Genomic DNA, 20,744 nt, shown 5'->3' on the forward strand with positions numbered 1-20,744 from the left:
CCGAAGCTGAAGACAGAAATGGCATCTTTAGTTGAAGGGTGGTTTTCTTTCTAGAAGAACCAGAGTAATCAAACACAAGTCAGGAGCTGGAATTCTTGTACAGGGACTCACGCTTCCCAGAAGATTCATGTACCTGAGGTTAAAAGCTATTAACTCATGAACCTCCTGATCTTCCACCTAGGATATTTTGAAATGTTTGGCTAGATTTGTCTCCTTACAGTGTCACAAGTTTTTCTGGTTCTTGGTAACACATGGCATCAGAAATGTCCATCCACCAAGACAAGGGCAGTTGCCCAAGATACCCTACCTATCTTCCAAATTAAAGATTTTTACTTTAAAAAAAACAAAAGTGCTTCCACGAACCAGGCCTAAATCCATAAGTTTGATCTTCCACAGAAGAGGAGTGGCTTTTCTATTTCTGTCCTTTAAAAGCAGTTCACTGATAGCTCTATGTACCTCCCAAGTAACCTTAGAAAAGCGCATGCATCCATCTGTCATATCTCAGAGATGCCTCTTTTCTGGATTCCTTATTTGATCTAGTCCCATGACTTCACAGACAGTTTACACATCTGTACAGTTAAGATCATAGCTGTGATACCCTGAGGATATGTTTTTCATCACGACTATGAAAGCTCCTGGCAAACTGGCACTGGCTGCTCACTGCCATTCTGGTTTTGATCTCCTGTCTGCATGTCTCAGCACACAGATCGTTTGGGATTGCTTGGCTCTGCTGCCCAATACCACATTAGCAGTGTGAACTGACCAAACATCCACTCCTTCCAATGCCACGTTGTTCCCTTCTCATCCGTCCACTTCTTTGCGATCCAAGTCTCTCCAAAATTGCAGTCTAATATACTACCCAATACAGCTCTACAGCACCAGCTGTGGGTGTAACAGCAGGAGCTAAAGCAGAGACAGCCCTACAATGTATCACCCTCAGAATGATTTATTGGAGAGTATATTGAATTGTAGTTTCGGGGAGACCTTGGTGTTTCTTTTCTTTCACAGTCACTGTATCAAAACAGCATCGGCTCCTGACAAGCAGCAGTGGGGTATGCTGCAGGGAGTCCTATTTTACTGATGTCATTTCAGAACTCTTCCAATTTTTAATAAACTGCTGTTTGGCTGTTTTAATCAAGCCCATTCCCATCACTCTGATTGAAATAAGCTGCTGATGTCATTATCCATATGACCACCTGGGAGGCATAACAAAACACATGACAACACTTACACATCAATAACATCTCAAAAAACACAGTTTATCATTGCAAGCAATGGCGGGTTTTTTTCTTGTGGTTCTCAAGATTTTAGTATTTTTGTATGAGAAAATCAGTACTATGACTTAAGGAACATCCTCAGCTACTGTCCTGGCCAATAAGGTCTGATGTCTCAAGCCCTTACATGCATTCTTGTAAAATGTATATTTGATGAATCCAATTGATTATACTTTCTATTTTGTAGCCACTGGGGACAAAGCTCCAGATTTGTCATACTGGAGAATTCAGTATACAAAATGACAGGCCCAAAAGTATAAAGCTCACGTCTCCTCTCGCCCGTCAAAGGTTTCTGTGGTCTCACCACCTAAGTCCTACATTGAACCTTATCTTCAGCTCAGATAGACTGAAGGTGGCAGAGAACACCATAACCCAACCAATATGGCACATAGATCATCATATCATTAAGGCAGCTTCTTGGCAATGAAAAATGCTTTAAGCACGAAGACTCACAATCCCAGGAAGTTGCAAAACCTATTCAAAGGAGAACAGAAGAATCGGGGCTATAGGAAGTAGTTGCATATATTACTTCTCATAACCAGCATCAGATAGAACCCTTTACCTGATTCCCCACAAGGATGCTGTAAGATTTATAATACTTAGCACAAGATAAAAAGCAAAAGGTAGAAATCTGAGCAACAGCTGATACCTAAGAACCAAAAATAAGCCAGTATTCAACAGTTGGTTGACATTGCATCTGAGTGGGTGTTCCAAAGAGCCTGTAGCCCACCTAGTCCTCCTTTGGTTGAAAGCACACATCCCTATGGCTTTGGGGAGCTGTTGAGTGTTTCACTTTTACTCACTTTTTACTCCTTGCAAGTATTCACAACTTCTTTGCTACCTAGAAGACCTGCAGCAATGCAATATGCATTGAAAGGAAGCTTGTGGTGCCCAAAAAGCCCCAGCAAACAGAGATCTCTGTCGGGCATCTACCCACAACAATATTAGATGTCACAAACATGATCCACACTCTCAGTTGCACCACATACTGAGCCAAGCTCACGATATTAGCTTTTATCTCCATGGACTGGTTCTACACAATCTGAAGAAGTATCTATCTTATGCACTGGGATGAAAAACCTTAGTTAGCTTGGTTACTCCGGCACAGTGGAGCTGTCTGCAATCAGAGTAGGGCTCATTTTCTGAAACTGTGTAATGAACTCCCCTGGACAGTAAAAAACATTCCAATTGCAAGCCACACTTTAACTTCGTATATTAGTTAAGGTCTGAATCAGTTTCTACTGAAATCAGATAGATAATATGGCATTCTTCGCTTCTGTCCTACTTGATCATTTTCATGCAACGTTTAATCTTCACTGTTCATTGCTCTCGTGAAGTCTGGCTGTCTTGCAATTCTAATGCACTTATTCTCTCAGTGTGCCTTTGCTTTGGAAGTCCTTCATTTTCATCTAATAAACCACTCCTACAGAATGAGTTCTCGATGTTTCTACACCATGTATTAAGTTACGTAACTAAAAGATAAAGAGTAGTTACAGAATATACATGGGTTGATACCACATATGTATGAATAAACATGTGCCTATACACATATAAATATATAAATTATATAAGCTAACGAAAAGCATATTAATATCTATTTCAATTAATATCTTTAAACACCAAACCTTTTACAAGGAGGTGATAACACACAATAAACTGCAGAGCCATGCAGTGAAAGTTATTTACTGTGTGTATGCTGACATGTAATTAGTTTTGTGCACTTTAGACATCTCTCTGGAGACCTGTAAGTATATACAAGTAAAATCAGGTTGGTAAAATGTAGTCTGCAAATTTTCCATTTGGTGGAAAGAATTATTCATTAGAGGAAGGCTTGTTTTCAATTTATATCAACAGCCTGAAGTTGGGTGTCAGATTAAGACTCCCAGGAGATGTCTAGTGATAACACAGTAAGAAAGGTGGTCAAAGGTAAATAGTAAACAATTTATGACATAGCTCTGCAGTTACTCACCACACAGTCTCACCTCCACATTTATACGGTTCTTTTTTATTTTGCTATAGTCTCAGCTTTCAGACAGTAGACAAATGGATAAATAATATCTATAACACACTTATGTGCAATATATGTTGCAGCTAGACTTATTCCTAACTCAAAATCCCCATCTTTCAGCTCCACAGTCATTAACGTGACACAGACTTTGAAATTTGCATCTTTTATTGATATTATAACCTTTGAAATTTATACCTAACTTCTGCAGTTTGAGCCTGTTTGTATAAAAACCACTTGCATCCTGAACCTCTTCATCTTTGAAGAGGCTAAACAGATTGAGAATAGTACTGTCATTCAGTGCCTCACAACTAGTATGTATTTTGCAGTCAAGGGTTTTGGTTCCCCGTCCTGCAATCAATGATGGTTCAGTTGTCTCTGTCAAGGGTGCCTAGAGGGGGAAATCTATATTTACTAATTTTCTCATGTCTTCAAGAAGATATCTGTCTTTGTGTCACATTCAGTTCTTTTATATGCCAAGTGCCTAAACTGAAGACTTTGCATATACAGACTATAGATGCATACACAAAAAAGGCCACAAAAGTAGATACAGATAGACAGACAGACAGACAGATAGATACACACATATATACATACACAGAATGAACCATTTTTCCCTTGCTCTGAGTAAAAAACTGCAGCTTAAGTTGGTTTTTTTTATAAAGAACCTTAACTAGTTAAACCAGCCGAGTGGCGGGTAGCACTTATACATGATCACATTACAGTGAAGAGCCTTAACTGGTACTGCAGCATTGCTGAGGTTCAGTGAGACTGGATGATTTTTGGCAGGTCTGACTCCGTACTTCTGCTTGCCTTTGAAATGCTATCAATCAACTCCACAGCTGTAGTGATGTACGGTTACCAAAATGATGATACTTGAAATAAAATACATAATTTATCCGGAGAGAGTTTTATTTATACATAGGTATTAAATGTAAGCTTCTTTTAATTCATTTTATTTTTTCTTTAACTTACAGTCTTTCTGAGATTTCCCTGCTACTTATTGAACTTGATACTACACGACTCAGGATTTTTAGCCTCTACAACTGAGGTTCCAGGAAGATACCCCAAATATTCGCCCGATGCCTGTACCCGGATTTATGCAGATGGCCTGCGATAGCTATAAAGCTCTTTAGGCACAACTGCAGCCAGTTTCCTAGAGGAAATGGCTATGCACATGGCTATTCATGACCCTTCAGATACATGTCAGTCAAAAGGATCCTACTACAAATTAATAAGTACAAAAAGTGCGATGGCACATCAGTACTTCTCATATTTTCAAAATAGTGTAAATAAAGGAAATACTCTGGTCTTATCTTGATAGAACATTTTTCCCATACTAGGCCCTGGAAAGATTTCGAGTTGAACTATGTTTTCTTAGAATACATACTCTATTATAAAGAAAGCCTTGGGCCAGATTCTTCAGTGTGCTCTGTGTGCATCAGTACTGTCATATTGGGACATTCTCCACCCAAGTCTCACTCTCCCACACTGCCACATATTGACACAAAGCATTGGTGGGGGAATGGAAATGGGAGAGGCCAGGACACAGAAGCCACCCTCCTGCGTACTGCATGGATGCTTATGGCATATTCCAAAATGGCCCCAAGGCCTTGAAGGGGGAAAACAGCACAGCACTTCAGCATCCCTGGCACCTTCTGTGCCATGGGGAGCAGTACCAAGCAGCCAAAGCAAACTGCAAATCTCATTTTTCATACAGCCTGTGCTCACATTTGTGGTTCATACAAAGAGAGAGAGATCTCTGTAGTCATTCCCTTGGATGTTGGTACCTGGTGCCTGTGTCACTGCCACTCTTCACTGCTCCGTCATCCGTGAAATTAAAGGTGCCGGTCCAATTTGCCAATTCCTCTCCATTCTGCCAGCTAAACTGCAGCCCTCTAGCAAGAAAACGAGGCAGTTGATATTTGATATCATTCATTAGGTTAAGTTTATCAGCATGAGTTCTCATGTCCTTTTTCTTAACACAGAAATGTGACTACGACACATTCATCAAAACCAATAAAAAGATACCAAGAACCACAAGACATCACCTTACTAGTGGAAACAATTACTTTTCAGTTCCCATAGACTCTACAAGTCCTTGGCTGAAAACAACACTAGGCTCCCCAACCAAACTGGAAGGCCAGTAATCATCTGTGCTCATAAACAACATACATATGTGTGGAGCAAGGTGGAAATTTCATTCCCAGAGACGCAAGTACAAAAAGCTGGAGACTTATGTGGAAAACTGCAGGGCCAAAGAAGTAAACTTCAAAACTCCAAACTTCAATCTTACATCTAGAGCAGTTGTTAAATGTGGTGGGCACTGGGTCCTTCCTCTGATTTGTTGGCCATGCTAGCAAAGGATTTGTCATTTGATGACATCTCTAAGTCACACTATATTGCTTCTTTTCCCTGTTTGGGAAGATGATATTTTTTAAGCCAATGCATATCACAATCATCATAACTCCCTGTTTTCCAAACTTTCACAAATTCATTCCAAGACTCATGATGCCTGCAGTCTTCTGGAAACTACACCTATAGTTGGGTAGAAATCTCATATGTATTTAAAAAAGCTGGGTCTGAAGAAACATTTGTCAACACAAGTCAAATCCTTCCCTTAGCTCAGAAGTCAACGAAAAAGAATCTTGCAGATTGTTATTTTTAATCTTCTCCATTTTAACCCAATTTCATGATTTCAGAAGCCTGGCAGCTGAGTTGTGAACATTTGGTGCTGCCAATACTGAAAGTTAACTTCCCGGCTGGGCTGCGCAGGGACAGCCAGGAAGCAATCTGCCAGCCCACTTTGCCCGAAAGAAAGGGCATCCAGGACCCTGCTAGTTTTCTTAGTCAACACGCTTATTACAAGGACTGGAGAATCTCTCAGACCACATCCATCCTCTAGTTGAATTGGCAGCAGTTATAAGTATAGGAAATTAAGAAGGAACAACATGGGGTGTTAAAATAAGGCCTTTTTGCTTCCTGCAGCAGAGAAGGGGAGTAGCTCTAAACAGCTCCAAAAACATATAATAGGAGTTTATTTGTTCTGTATTGTGGAAATGTGTGCACATAACTTCTTGTTGTCATAGTTGTTTTAAGACAACCTTGTCTAACTTCAAGTATCTGCAGTGAAGGCATTTCCACATCAGCTAATTGTCTTTGTTCTTAAAAATCAGTAGAGATTGGCTCAGCACAGTTAGCTTAGGGGAAGATTCACTCAATCAAAGGCTAGCCTTCACCGAGGGTGAACTGATCCATCCCTCAAACTCTCCCTCCATCAGCAGTACAAGGAGCACAGGGTTGCTTGTAGTGTGGGCATGCATGACAGAAGAATCCCACCACCCAAGTGAAGTGCAGTGCATGTCACCATAAACGTTTTTTTCTGACCTAAACCCAAGATATTTTGAAAGAGTTTAAGAAGTTTACTCTTGTATGTTTTGTGCCTTTTAATCTTTTTGTTCGGTTGTTTGTTTTACTGAAAACAGACTTTTTGGTAAAGGCATTTTGGGGGAGAAGGAATTCTGAAGAAGGTAGGGAGCCATTTCAACACTCTGAACTGAGGAAAGAGCTAGCCTCCTAAACTGTCCCCTCCCCTCCCAAGCTGCCTCCCACCACAAAAGGTGGGAGAAAAGCTCTATGAAAATATTGAAAAAGCTTTCTCTGAATCTTTCAAATGCATTTTCATTTCTTGCATGTTCTTCAGTCGTCAAATTTTGCTTTTTCAAAGAAAAACTTTTTAAGTATAAAAATGGGAACATTTCAAATACAGAAGCCAATTTTTTTGCTTATAGGAGATCCATTCTGATTACTTCTTAGTTAAATACATGGATGCAATTCTCCTGTTTTCCACAAAATCAAAACAAGTGGAAGAGACTATGCTGATCGCCACAAGCAAAATGAGATGATATCGCATACTTATATCTTACGTTCAGCTTGGAGAGAGCTACTTTGGCGATCAATTTGGAGAATCACATCAAAGGGTGTATAGGTTATGCTATAATGGCTACAGGGTAATGCAGTGCTATGGCTTGTCAGGGAGTCCCATACTTCGTACGTTGTTCTGACAGTTTTTAATCAGCTGAGGCTGCCCAAGGTATGACTTCCGAGTAGAATATTGGTGTGAAGAAAACACGAGAAAATTCTCACTTTTACTAAGACACCTTCACTTTTAGGCTTGTTGAAATAAACACTTGTGCTTCTCTCCCATGTACCACACAGTCCAACACATCTTTTTGCCGCACTGTAACTGGTATGGAAACACGTTTCTTTTGAATGTGTATGTCTTTGTAAAAGGCATCTAAATATATGGCCTTAAAAATATGTTTTAATTGCTAGGGCAGCACTGAATGATACATGGGGACAGAGAGTAGAAGTGTGGGAAAACCAAGCTGGAATTGTACTTTTTAATTGGATTTAAATTAGATATTTTGGGCTTAGATATTTACTTGCAAACTGAAACAGAGAGCACTAATCTAGATAAATAGCTGGTGTCGGTGCGTCCTTCAGAGGTGAACTCTCCTAAAGCATAGCCAATATTCAGGCAGGTGAAATAAAGAATTCAAACATTCAGTAAAGTCCTTTCCCTTTGTACATCTTCACTCCACATGTAACAGCTAGGAGGAAAGCTAAGTAAATGCTCAAAGGTGGAGGGGGGTGAATCCATCCATAAAGTAAAAGAAATTACAAAACCACTCTTTAATGCCCTCCTCTCATCAGGCCTTTTTTGGGAACAGTGTGTACTGCAGCCGAGGCACCAAGTTTAAAGGAGGACATGCACTTTTTGGGTAAGATCCAAGAGGAGATCAGGAAGACTAACACTGAGGAATGGCAGATATGTCTTATGATGAACAGCTTAAAATACTTAGCTTTGAAATGGCAGAATGGGGGATCTAACTGAGGTACAAAAATATCTAACAAGGGCAAGCAAGGGTCTGGGTATGACACTTCTACATAGTAAGGACAAAGTATAAAGTTGTGAGCTGAGCTTAGGTTCAGGAGCAAGCTAAGTGTCCGACCCTGAACCAGACAGGGAAGAGGACCACACAGTGCTCTTCTTCCTACAGGTACTCCAGAGGTTAACAACACACAGACTTCTATATAGACAAAGCACACCGCCGAAGAAACATTACACAGCTTATAGGACTCTGTGTGTCACTGTGAGTCTGCAAGACTGAGACGAAGCTGCTGCTCTGCATTTTCTGGAGTGATGGTACAATAAACCTCTTCCTCCTAGTAAGAACAACTCCCATAAATAATGGTTTGTAGTATTAGGACTGAGTAGAAATCAAGGATGAGACATTTAAAAACACTGACCTGAATTAATTCTGTTCCTAACAAGATTACTGAGAGTTTTACCATTTATTTCAATCAGCCTTCAGTTGGGAGATTTCAATTTTAAAAATATAAAATTTTCTAATCCTCTCAGTCGTGAGTCGTAAGTGTTCATAAAAGCTGTCTGGCCAAATTTGCAAACAGCCTGAGAAAACAGAAAAGAGACTTGAACTGCTCCATCAGTGTATTTCTTTGGCATATTACTGTAGCTAAATTCTACCGTGTTCACTCTCAGCACTAACTACATTTAAACAGGTAAACAAAGAGGCAAATTAAGCTCCTGTGAATCAGAATTGCAATAGAAAAGCACATGCAGGATGGAAACACAGAAAAGGAAGAGAAAAAGAAGCAGAACAAAAAAGAGGGTAAGGAAAGATTAAAAGAAGGGAAGGAAAGCAAAGGAAATGACTTAGACATAGAGGTCTCCTATGTAATTTAGACAGTTCATGTCAAGGAGCTTAAAAAAAAAAGGAAAAGCTAATTTTAAGCCTGCGATCGTTACCCATGGTGGAACTTTACCATTTGCTCAATTTGCCCTGATGTTATTTCCTTCTAAAATTAGTATGTTTCCCCAACACGTGATGCTGATGATGACAAAGGAAGACTTCATAAAAGTGTAATAACCAGAAACACTCTTAGTGCAGAGATGCTATGTTTTGCCCGTTCACTGTAAGCAAATTTCTCATCAAGGTTTATGGACATCATTAATCACAGGACTTACCCCTAACAAATAAGAGTACGAGCAATGTTGTGCCTTGCATTAGAGAAACTCCATTAAGTTGGATGTCCCAGCAATAAAGACCTTGAGTTTCAGGTAAATGTCAAAGCAATATTTTGATCCTAATTGGTAACTGTAAATGTTGAATCAGTATGTGGTCAAATAAACACTGGCATAATGTAAGAATAGCGGGAGGGGGTGAAACAAACAGAAAATTAACAAAGCAGCAGTAATTCTGAAGGGCTTGTCAAGACCGGCTGTCAAGAAGCAGCAGGAAGCAAAGCAAAAAGCCTGTTGCTGCAATCCAAACAAGAAACCACTCCTGCACAAGCGGAGGTTTTAATAGCAGAGGATGTCAAACAATTATGAGGTTTTTGAACTATAAGGCAAGAATGAACAAGTTGATAGATTGCAGCAAGAAGCTTCATATCCATGCTGCTGTCACAATGAGATCCCACCTCAGGGGTGTCTCATTGCCTTTCTAAAGTGCAAAGGCAAGGTGAAAATTCAGCTCAGACAAGAACGCAAGGTTTTTAAAAGAGGGCTATTCTACAGGTAATAAATGGAGAAGACCCAAAAGACTTTAAGCACAGCTGGCAGTCCTGTCTGGGCTCTAACCAGAGAGCAGGCGATGACCGTGTATGCAGCAGAATTTATTCAGGAGAGACCCATGTGCTTTCAAGGCATAAGACCAGTTTGGTGCAAGTGGCTGAGTAACACAGTGATCAGCACCTATGGGTAACAAGGACTGAGTGGCAACAGGGGCATCACGCAGGTGGTGTGAGGAGAGGGCATGGAAAAGCACCTGCTGCGCCAGTGCCAACCCATTCCCCAAAAACCACCAGCTCATCTCATTTAATCCCAGCCAGCAGGCTATTTCCACTCATCTTTCAAGGTGACAGCTACCAGTGCCCCCATCCTGCATCTACCAGAGGCAGACTAAACCCAAAAGTAAGCAAAAACAGACAGAAACCAATGTCATTTTATATCCGTGAAGCTAAGCCAAAATCTGACTCAGCTTGCTGGCCTACCACAGATGGTCAAGCAAGGGGAAGCAGAGGAGTCTACAGACTCTTCTTTGAAGGGGTGAAAGGAAGATACGAATGTCCCCAAGAGCAAGGCAAGTTACTTCATTTTCTTTCTGAGCTCCCTCTCTTATTTGGCTTCACTTTACCTGCTCTTTCTTTCTAGCAGTTCTCATATTCCTTCTCTATATGCATTCTCCCTAGCAAAGAGGCCATTAGGAGGTGACAGCAAGCCCAGCTTTTGTGACTCCGGCTCCTGTTTAACTTAAAAGCTAATAGTATATGCATTAATTCTGTATACATCATTAATAATTTTATAATCATATTTCTACAGGCCTGGTCATGGTGCTGCACTACACTGTTACTTACTACCCAAACACAGAAGCCATATACAGTCTTTGCCCTGACAAACACAGTCCAGGCCACGTATAGGCTTCCTAAAGTCAGTGGAAAATCACTTACTTTCACTGTACCTCAGTCTCCCCATTTCATAATTCTTGTGCCCTTGAGAGGAGGAACCGAAGACTTCAGTGCTAAATGATCATGCTACTCTCTTTGAAAATGGAAAGTTATGCCCCTAGCCTACTAACTGGGATATCACAGAGGTATTGGAAAGTCAGATGGTTAATCTTGCTGAAGATCCAGTTCCTTCTTTCTGCAAAATAAGGAAACTATGACTCACTGTGTCCACAGGGTGTATGGAAAATAAAATGAAAACAATGGTATGCATGAATGACCTGCAGATGAGAGTGATTGAAAACACTCACTAAAATGGATCAGAGAGTCAGAGGAGGTTGGGTAGGAAAGGGGAATATCAGGAGTCTCCAGTTTGACAGACTGCTGCACAAGTGAAGACAAGCACAACAGCCAACAGAGATAACAATAAGAGAAGTTTTGGAGAAAAAACAAGGATCTGGGTTTTTTTCGCACAGGCCAGAAACAGCAAGTTTATTTACACTGCACTTGAAAAGACATCAGAGGGGCTCAAAAGGAGTAAAGCATCCACCAGGTAACAATGAGATGCTGAGACCAAACCCAACCCAGCAGAGTCAAGGCAGACTAGCCTCTGTGTCCAAAAACTCTTTCCTGACAAAAGGGCCAGACTCAGTCCCTGAAGACAATGAAGTAAGATGACAAGAGAAAGGCAAATGTGTACTTGAATAATTTAATATCACTTCAAACACTCCAATCCATTTTGAAATAAATATTCGAGGCACAGCAATCTAGAAAGACACAGCACAGGTGACAGGAAGAAACATAAATCTGCCTGTAACAGTCCAGGTCCAGTTCACCTGTACTATAATGCCAGAAAAACACCATGTGTGCGCTGGCCTCTTTCAGTGGAGAACCCATGGGCATAACCCTACCAGACACAGCACAAAGAAAGCCCCAGAATTTCTGGGGCCAACTCACGTACTTGAGCAGGATGCTCCCCTTCTTATGTGAGTCCATAATAAAACTCACATTTGCATTCAGTGGAAGCAGAGTTGAATCTGACCAGTCCAGTTTAGAAAAATACTTATTTCTCCAGTAAAATTAGCAAAATGCAAGTTTAATCTGGATACATACACATACATACTTCTGCTCACTGCATTAACAGAGATCAATCTTTGTCTCAGTGACCTACGGCTTTGCAAGTTGACTGACAGTGCGCAACTGCTGAGCTGATTGCTTGCTGTCTTACTGGGAGAAGACCATTAGAAAAGGTTTTGAAAATGTATGAAAATATGTGGGAGAGCAGGAATGGTTTATTCATAGCAAAAGGAAGAAATGAAATAAAATGGGTCCCATGAAAAGCAAAATATGGATGGAGGATGTGGGAAATGGGCACGTCTGGTTACACCACACACTTGGCCGTACAGTATTACACCAGGGACAAGCTTGGCTCTCTCTACATGTAGAGGGAAATGGTAGTAATAAAGTGGTGAAGGAGTATATTTTGACTAGCGCAAAGAGCAAAATTGGAAACATAAGTGGGAAGCTTCTGGATTATAACCACTATTACACAGAAAAAGGTTTTGTTTCATGTATGACATTTCACATTTGGGTAAAACCTTGCATCAGATATTCACATGCAACGTCTGAAAAACCTGATCTAAAATCACTTCCCAAGAAAGATAAAATAGACTCAATGCCAACATTCAACTAGTCTGCTTAAATGGCATGAAGTGTTGACTAGGACATCAAGGACATCGAAGGATACCTTTCAAAATGATACAATCTTTCCTTTTCTCATCTGTGCTGGAAGATAAACATCCAACGAGTAACAGATAATCTGTATCAATTCTATTGGTAATAATTATTCATAATTAAAATGTTATTATTTGTAATAATTAGGGGCAACACAAAACCCACAACAGAATGAGCTGACAGTAAGGCAGGTTGTTTTCTTGTCAAGAAAAAAGGCCAACCAAGCTCCAAGCACAGAGACTCACAGGAAATCCGAAATATTTTAAGATACCAGCAAATTCTGACATTTAAGACGGTAGCTCACTGCAAAGATACTTGGTGCAGCATGGGTACCAGAAGCAATCTCACCATAGCATCAGAGATCTGACTGAGCTAATTGCTTTACATCTCATATTTCCAAAACTAATATATTTAGCACCAGGTCAAGCGTCCCTACACTGCACTATATTCTTCAGTGTAAACATACCCACAGACCCCCATTTGCACGGAGGACTCATGCTGAAGTTGATGAGCAAAATGCCATTTAGAGTCAATGTGTCTGTACCCAGTATCAGTCACAGGAGTAGGCAATATTCCCTCTCTCCACGCACAGAAGTGGATGGCACAATCTCCTCCTACCCTTCGTGCAAGCCCTCCAAACTGTTAACTGCCCAAGATTTTCAGCTAGGACTGTGAAAAGCCTAGCTTTGCCTGTATTTGTTCTTATGGAAAGTGCCATGAAACTACCAGCGACACAGATTGCTTTTAAGGTTTTCATCATGAGAATTAAAGCATAAAACTGGCTAAATAAAAAGGACGTGGAAGGACAGTGACTATCTGCAGGGCTGATGAAAAAGCAAAATGGATGCAAGCAACGGAGGGCAAGGATGCCTCAAAGAAATGAGAGGTTAAGTCCACAATTTGCCTGAGGGAGGCATGGATTGCTGAGCAATGAATACACTTGAATTAAAAAATGAGAAATGAAATGAAAAAGCAATCAAGGGTAAGAATGAGGCACAGCGAAAGTAAGAAAATACAAAGCTTTGCACAGCAATTATGTCTGAACCAAATCCAGCAAGTGTAAGAACGATCAGGAAACTCCAATCAGGTCAAAAATAAACGACTGAATTACCAGGAGGTCTGCAACACTGGCCACGGAGGTCAGTGGTCAAGGATGTGATCGCTCACAGCTAGGGCTGTGGGGGACTCAGGTGTAGCACAACTCAAACCGGGAAGACTGGGTTCTGGGTTTGGCTTTCTACAAATGTAGGTAAGATTGAACTTTGTACCTACCCATGCACAGAGAGGGCAAGCAGCTAATTTTTTCAAAACGACATAGAACAAGTTCATGGCAGGTTATAACAGAGATGTTTTTGAAAGGAATGTCATGGGGTTTAAACCACTTTGGATGAAAGGGCTTTGATTCACAGGTGTTGAATGCTGGGCATTGGCAAAACTCAACCATTACTCTGTCATACAGAGGCAACAGATCTGTGCAAAGTTGCAGAAAGCAGAGTTAGCCTGGATATTCAGCCAAATATCCAAAAAGATCTGTTTGCATGGACAGAAGTAGGCCTAGATCCCCACACAACAAAGTTAGACTGAAGCAAGCTGCTACTGGGTATTATGTGAATTAGAATTCGGATTTAATTGTCTCTGTATTAATCAGTGAGGATAATGGCCACCTTTCGGCTGGTAAACAGGACACCTATAATTCACTACTCCAGGGCAAGAAGCTTCTGCAGAGCTCCTACAGCCCAACATGATTCAAACCCTAGGCGAACCAACCACTCCTGTGCAGGGTGGGCTTGTGGGAACTGATTTAGGGACTGCCGGGTGGCCACAGCCACAGCGAAAGGGGCAAGTGTCTGGAGGTCACTCTGTAGTGACTCACATCCCCTGTGGTTTGAGCTCAGGAAGGACCACGGTGTAACACACCAGGGAAAGGCACACTCAGGATAACGCAATTTGCACTGTAAAATACTGAATTATTGACTTTCATTACCTTAATTTACTGTCATCTGGGGAACAGAGAAGGACTGGCAGCTCACAGACTAGATCAGCAAGGGGTTTTGCCTTCTTAAAAGCAGAGGTGCAACACAACAATGCTGGAAATAAAGCAAGTCTAGAGGGAGCAGGGATTCAAACCCTGCCTGTTTTCCGCATCAGAACCAAAGAGAGCACTGCCAGGGAGCACAAGAGAGAAAATAACATACCCTCGTGCTCTGGTACTAAAACTTCAGCCACTTGATGCTGTTCTTTAAAAGCAAATTAAAATTATGGGTCAGAAAAAAACTCCAAGCAGCAGAAGGTAAGATTTTGGCTTCAGGACACTTTTCACAGTAAAAGTCTCTGTTGCAGCCTGTGATAGAGCTGTGATCGTTTGCAAATTCTTGCAGAGCTTTAGTTCACATGCCATGTACTTGTGAGCTCTCTCCTTTTATTTGATGTGGGGAGACAGGAGCATTACGTAAAGCAGCCAACAGCAGCAATGACAAAGGGAATGGGATGACCAGTGGGGGATGACTTTGCAGGCAGCTGAGTTCATCTATCAGCTCCCTGTTCATTCTGCCCCCTCCATCCCATTGCCATCTCTCTCCCCTGAGCTCTCCCCCAGCACAGGCTCCAGTGCTCCTCTGACCTCTCAGGGAGCTGATTCAGCTCCTTGTCTTTGCCAGGTTAGTTAGGCACGATGGGGATGCCAGCACCCCAGTCCCCATCCCCTTGAAATGCTCTTGGGAATACCCTGTAGCAAGAACAGCATGAGTCTGTTGAAGTCTCATGAAGTCTCAGCTTCTCCTGCTATGCTAGATTAGATCCAGTCACTTTAAGGTGATGGCCATATCCCATACATACACATATTGGTGTATATAGCTTCAAGAATTTGCTGTCTCCCAAAGTTTCCAGTGCTCTTCTCCTCTGAAGAAAACGGACCAAACCCAAAACCTGTTCTGCAGCACCATCAGGGATTCAGCAAGGTGACTCACAGGTCACACGTCATTTCACTGGGATATTTCACTCTGGTTAGAAATGGAGGGGGCACGGAGAGATGACTAATTAGGTGACCTTCAGCTTACGTCTCTTGGGAAAAATATTTAAATGGAAAGAGACTTTAAACACTGGAATAGATGGTCTTAGGTTACGGTTAACATCTTCACAGGGTGTTAAGAACAGGCAGAAGAGCATGTGCCAGGTATGGGGCAGGAGCTCTCAACTGAGATAAATTGGCTGTAGTTCCTCAAGAGCCCAGCTTAGGACAAAATACAACTCAGGCCACGTGCAGCCTCCATGTCCACATGGCAATTACTGCTGTCGCTGGTATAAGTAAGATCTGATCTTGTCTTATAGCACAGCACAGACTAAATGATCTCCCAAGGTGTAGTCCAGGTTTATTTTCCGTGGGTTTATTCCTTATTTGCCCATGCTGTGCAAAAAATGATCATAAGCTATCTCTATGTGGGTAAGGAAAGGGGTAAAGACGTCTGGGGATTGATTTGCAACTGTTGAATAAAAGCTGCTTCAGAAATACCAAAATGGTGGTATAACCTCAAGTTATGAGAGTCTGATATCAGTTATAGGGTACACACACACAGCAGTGATGTTTTATTCTCATTTAAAAGATGTAAAGCTTTCAAATAATGCAGGCTGCCTGCATGGGAAGGTTTGCTGTTTCTTGCTGTGTGATTCTTTGAGTTATTGTACATGCCCCCTCTGACAGACCCCAGGGTAATCTTTGTTTAAAGTGTTTAATAGCTTTGAAAATGTGTTCTCCTCACTGGGCTGAAAAAAAAATGGTTTTAAAGAGGCAGATTCCCTTCTTCAGCTGACTCTCACCCTGTGCAGAAGTCAGGGTGTAAAAAAACAGTATTTAGTGAATTCCCTGCCAATAGAATATTGGTATATAGCAAAGTATTGCTCTGATATTTTTCCTTTGCCAAAGCAGGCAAGGACCGTCCTGTTGATCTCTCCCATGCTACAGGTTGGGAGAAGAAGACAGAGACCATTTCAACATTTTTTACTGTAGTGGCAGTTTCCTGATGTAATCCAGGATTATTCCCTGCTGGCCAAACAAGAGCTCACAGAAAAAGGCCAGCCCTCAGCTGAGCATCTGATTCAAAAGAAAATTCAGCTGAAAGCCGAGCATTGGAAAGATGAGTCAATATAAAAGCAAGTGGCAGCTCCAGATTTAAGCAGAAGTGCACAGCACTTAACCTACTTTAGCAGATCAATGCAGCGGATTTTTAATCATCACATTAATCCTAAAATAAAAATAATTACCCTAGAGATCTGTATTAAAGTCCCTTAATTATATCTCATTTCATCATCCTTTTTATTCAGGATCAGGAGCTACAGAGACCAGAGCTTCCCGACATCATTCTCCAGCTTGCAGTTTAACTCTCTCATTAGGACTTTAGCTGCTACTATGGGGACAAGGCATTGGCCTTGCTGAGAGCACCCACATCCATCCCACTTGGAGGAAAACTGAAAAAGGGAAAAAAAAGGTGGGCAGGATTCTGCTTTCCAATGACACAGTACAAATCAGCAGGGGAAGGAGCAGAGGACATTATATGGTGGGTGAAAAATGTGTGAATACCTAGAAATTCAATCTCTACATTCTCCCCTTCTTCCAGCAATGCCAGGAGCTCATTAATATCTCATTAAGGGGAAAGAGAGGACTTGACCGGAGGTTGGACCCCTTATCAAATTTCCCTGAGCAGAGTTTCTTTCCTGGAGCAGCCTCTCCTGCCTGCAGTCCTGCCATCCCCACAGCCAGCCTTTGGGAGTATGGCTCCGGACAAATGCAGGACCGTAAGCCTCCATGGCACCCTTCATGGAGAGCTTCAGGTGAGTTTTTATGGCAATAAAACCAGCCCATTCCCTGCTTGTAAGGGCAAGTGGCATGGCCCAGCTTAGAGCCATACAGCTAACTCTTCCATCTTTCTCCCACAAAAGGGTACCTTTGTCCACATCACTTATTGGGACCAGTCCCTAGTCTATGCTGTCCCCTGCGTTGTGCCCAAGCTGCTTGTTTTCAGTCAGATTCCCCCTGCCTTGCTGGCCTTTACCCATTTCCACCATCTTCCTGCAAAGAAACAAGCTAGCCCTGTGTTATATTTAGGCTTAAAAGCATTGTACATTTACTGGAATAGTACTTCAGGGCAATTTTCAGGTTTCTCTACATACACTAGGGAATTTCTTCCCGCTGCCTTGGGAAGAGGCCCAGAGGCCTGTTATTGTTGCAGATGTTGGGAGGCAAGCAAAGGCTATCATAAAACAAGAGGCATGTTGAATCCTAGCGAGTAAATGGCTTTAGGTTTAGGCAGTGTCCCCAAGCTCCAGCTTGGCAAGCGGCACCAAAGCTATAAATATCCCACTTCCCCTCTGCAGGGATGCTCTCCAAAACCACCAGCTCCACCGGGGTCCCTGGAGGTGCAAGCTCTAACGTGTCCAAGGAACCTCACAGACAGCATCAGCTTCTAACAGGGGATTTAACACCGGAGGTTTGTGAAAGAAAAGAGTAATTAGAGGTTACAGTTACCCCTGCACAGAGCGGACTGGCAATCAAACTGCTCGGGAATGGTCACCATAATGTACTGCAGGGCATGAGAGTGAGAGAGGGAAAGAAAAAGTGAAAAAGTACCTTCATGATAATAATATTATGGTAACAATGTAGGCTGCTGCGTAAATCACCTTTCTATCATTAATAACTGACAGCCTGAGACTGCCATATCCTGCATTTTTATTTCCATGGAAGATAGGAACTACCACTTCCCAGCAGAAAGGAGCCAAAGTGCTTTTTCCCTGCACTGAGTGGGGGGGAACGCTCTTTGAGACTCTTTCCTGTGATAAAAAAAAGGAAAAGAAACAAATCATTACAAGCTGGAATAAAAAAATTTAAATAAACAGTGTTTTCCAGTCAAAGTGAAGAAATGTATGCACATCTCCCTGCTTGAGCCCCTTTGATGGCAGATTGCTCAGAACCAGATTTTCTCCTAGCAAGCCTGGGAATTGGACATCACTCTTTTTTCACTCCCTGCAGCCCGCTGATGACAGGAGAGGCTCCCAGGGCACAAGGCAGGACAGAGACTGGCCACAGAGATCACTCACTGGAAGAGCTTTAGTTGCATCTTCTCCTCATTTTATCTTTACTTTGCCATTTTTCATTTCAATTTATACTTGGGATTTATTTTTCATTGCTCTAATCCTGTTGCAGTCATTTTGACTTAGAAAAGCAAGTATTGGTAGGGCTGCAAAGCCTCCAGGACAAATGGGAAAAACTGAGACAATAAGGCAAGATGAGACCTCAACTGGTCATAAAGTCATCCTCTCAACACCAAGGCAGCTCAGTACTACCCTTCTCTACCTAACAGGTTCCTGAAGCCCTCGAAGATGGAGATGTTATACCTCCTCAGGTAGCCTTTTTCTTTAAAAGTTTCCCTTCACGGTTAAATCCAAATCTTTCCTGCTGCAACTTCAGTCCATGACTTCGTGTCATGTTGTGAGTATTCAGAGATGTGTTTATTACCTTCCTCTTGGCAGAAATAGTTTGGGTATTTCAAGACAGTTATTGTTATCTCCCCTCAATTTTCTCCAAGTCAAACAAACATGTTTTCTACGCCTCTGCTCATTCTTGCTGCTTTCCTTTGGCTCCTTCCAACTGAGTCACTTCTTTCTGGAAGTGAGGTGCCCAAAAGCAGACAGAGTACTCCAGCCAAGGCCTCACTGCTAAGCAAGGCACACAAATTGCTCTCTGGATAAACTACAACACTCCTGTCTATACTTATTAATATCATGCTTGCTGTACCCCCCCAGCGAGAAACATTTGCTGATTTGTCAGCATTTTGCTTGCTCTTGGCACAAGGCAAACAACTACATGAGTTGCAAACCAGGCAAGAACCAAACCATTGATCTCTTCTGGCAAAATGCAGCCAAATTCCAGTAAAAAATTCCACAGCAGCTGCCTACGCTACTGAAACCCACTTACCTCAAAGCACATAAGAGAAACATTCCCCTTTATAAAATCATACAAGCCGTAAGACCTCAAACTAGATTTAAGTAAAATAAACTCTGCACGGGTCAAGGTTAAACACTTGAAGATCCCCCCATGGTGTCTGCTGTGAAAAGAGCAGTACCATTTTCAGATCAAAGACTGATGTGCTCTACAACAAAGCAGTCTCAGCAGTAATTCATGAGAATACAGCAGTGAAATAATAAAGTGCTCCCTCTGTTATTTGGAACAGTAATATTGCCACTTTGATTTTAGGAACTGCATCCACATGTTTGTTTCTAAAGACATTAAAGTTTAGGCAATGAGCACGCTACCTTAATTCAACCTCTCAAGCCACTTCAGCTTGAACTTATATATGGTGAAAAGCCTATATGGCAGGGTCTGATCAGGGGCAAATACTCCGGTGATACAAGTCAGTCTAGCTTAAGTTAAGTAAGACCTAGATTTTTACAACAGCTGAGGACTAAAACACGATCTAAGAAACACAGAGATCATTATATTCTGCCTAACAGACTCCTTTATTAATAATCTAACAGACACTACAGATGCTGGATGCACCTTCCCAGATTGACAAGATATTAATATTGTCAGCACAACACCGAGAAGTGGTTTGAACAGTTATAACAGTCTCCGTTCAGTCCGATCAGACAACTTTTCCTATTCCCTCAAATCCCCCCTTACCTTTTGAGATAGTTTCTCCCATAGAGGATCTGCTGCAGCAAGGTGACCACGGCAAAGGCGCAGATGAATATGAAGAACAAAGTTCTGTTTCCCAGCAAATCCCTGCTTGATGAAGGGTCAGTGTATCCCATCCTTCTTAAAAGCCACTGAAGCTCCACTGGGCAAAATTCAGTTCATTGTCGCCTTCATGCCCTTTCTCCCGGGAAGCAGAAGGGAACGCTTGCTGGCTTTTCTGTGAGCAATCCAAGGACAAGGTATCCCATTGTTTGGCCCTGCTGCCCCTTCCTTGCCCCTTTTGGATGTTAGCTCCAGGATTGAGCGCAATTGCTTGCTTCCATGGTAAAGTTTCCAGGAGATTCAGACGTGGGTAACATCTAAAATATCTCTCAGAGCTCTTTCAGCGCAGGCAGCCTGTGCTGTGCAAGAGGCATTCTGTTCCCTCTAAGCCTCTCTTGAAAACCCGCTGCTAGCAATTATCTACTTCAATCCCATTTTCATATTCCAGATGGGGGAAGCTGCAAATAAACCAGAA

The 20,744-nt window shown here is 41.9% G+C and overlaps 1 protein-coding gene across 3 annotated transcripts in view; it reads right to left on the bottom strand.

Annotated features, from left to right (window-relative positions):
• Positions 1-20,343, bottom strand: part of ST8SIA5 (ST8 alpha-N-acetyl-neuraminide alpha-2,8-sialyltransferase 5) — a 40,804-nt gene extending 20,461 nt beyond the window's left edge. For 2 of the 3 annotated variants that reach the window (XM_050913379.1, XM_050913378.1), the window contains exon 1: positions 20,213-20,343. In XM_050913379.1, the coding sequence (XP_050769336.1) occupies positions 20,213-20,343 (131 nt within the window). Of the gene's footprint in view, positions 1-5,069; positions 5,178-20,212 lie in introns of all 3 variants that reach the window. The other variant, XM_050913377.1, reaches the window with a different exon arrangement.
• Positions 20,344-20,744: the final 401 nt, after the last annotated feature.

The sequence above is a fragment of the Gymnogyps californianus genome, chromosome Z, assembly GCF_018139145.2.
Source record: "Gymnogyps californianus isolate 813 chromosome Z, ASM1813914v2, whole genome shotgun sequence".
Taxonomy (NCBI): Eukaryota; Metazoa; Chordata; class Aves; order Accipitriformes; family Cathartidae; genus Gymnogyps; species Gymnogyps californianus.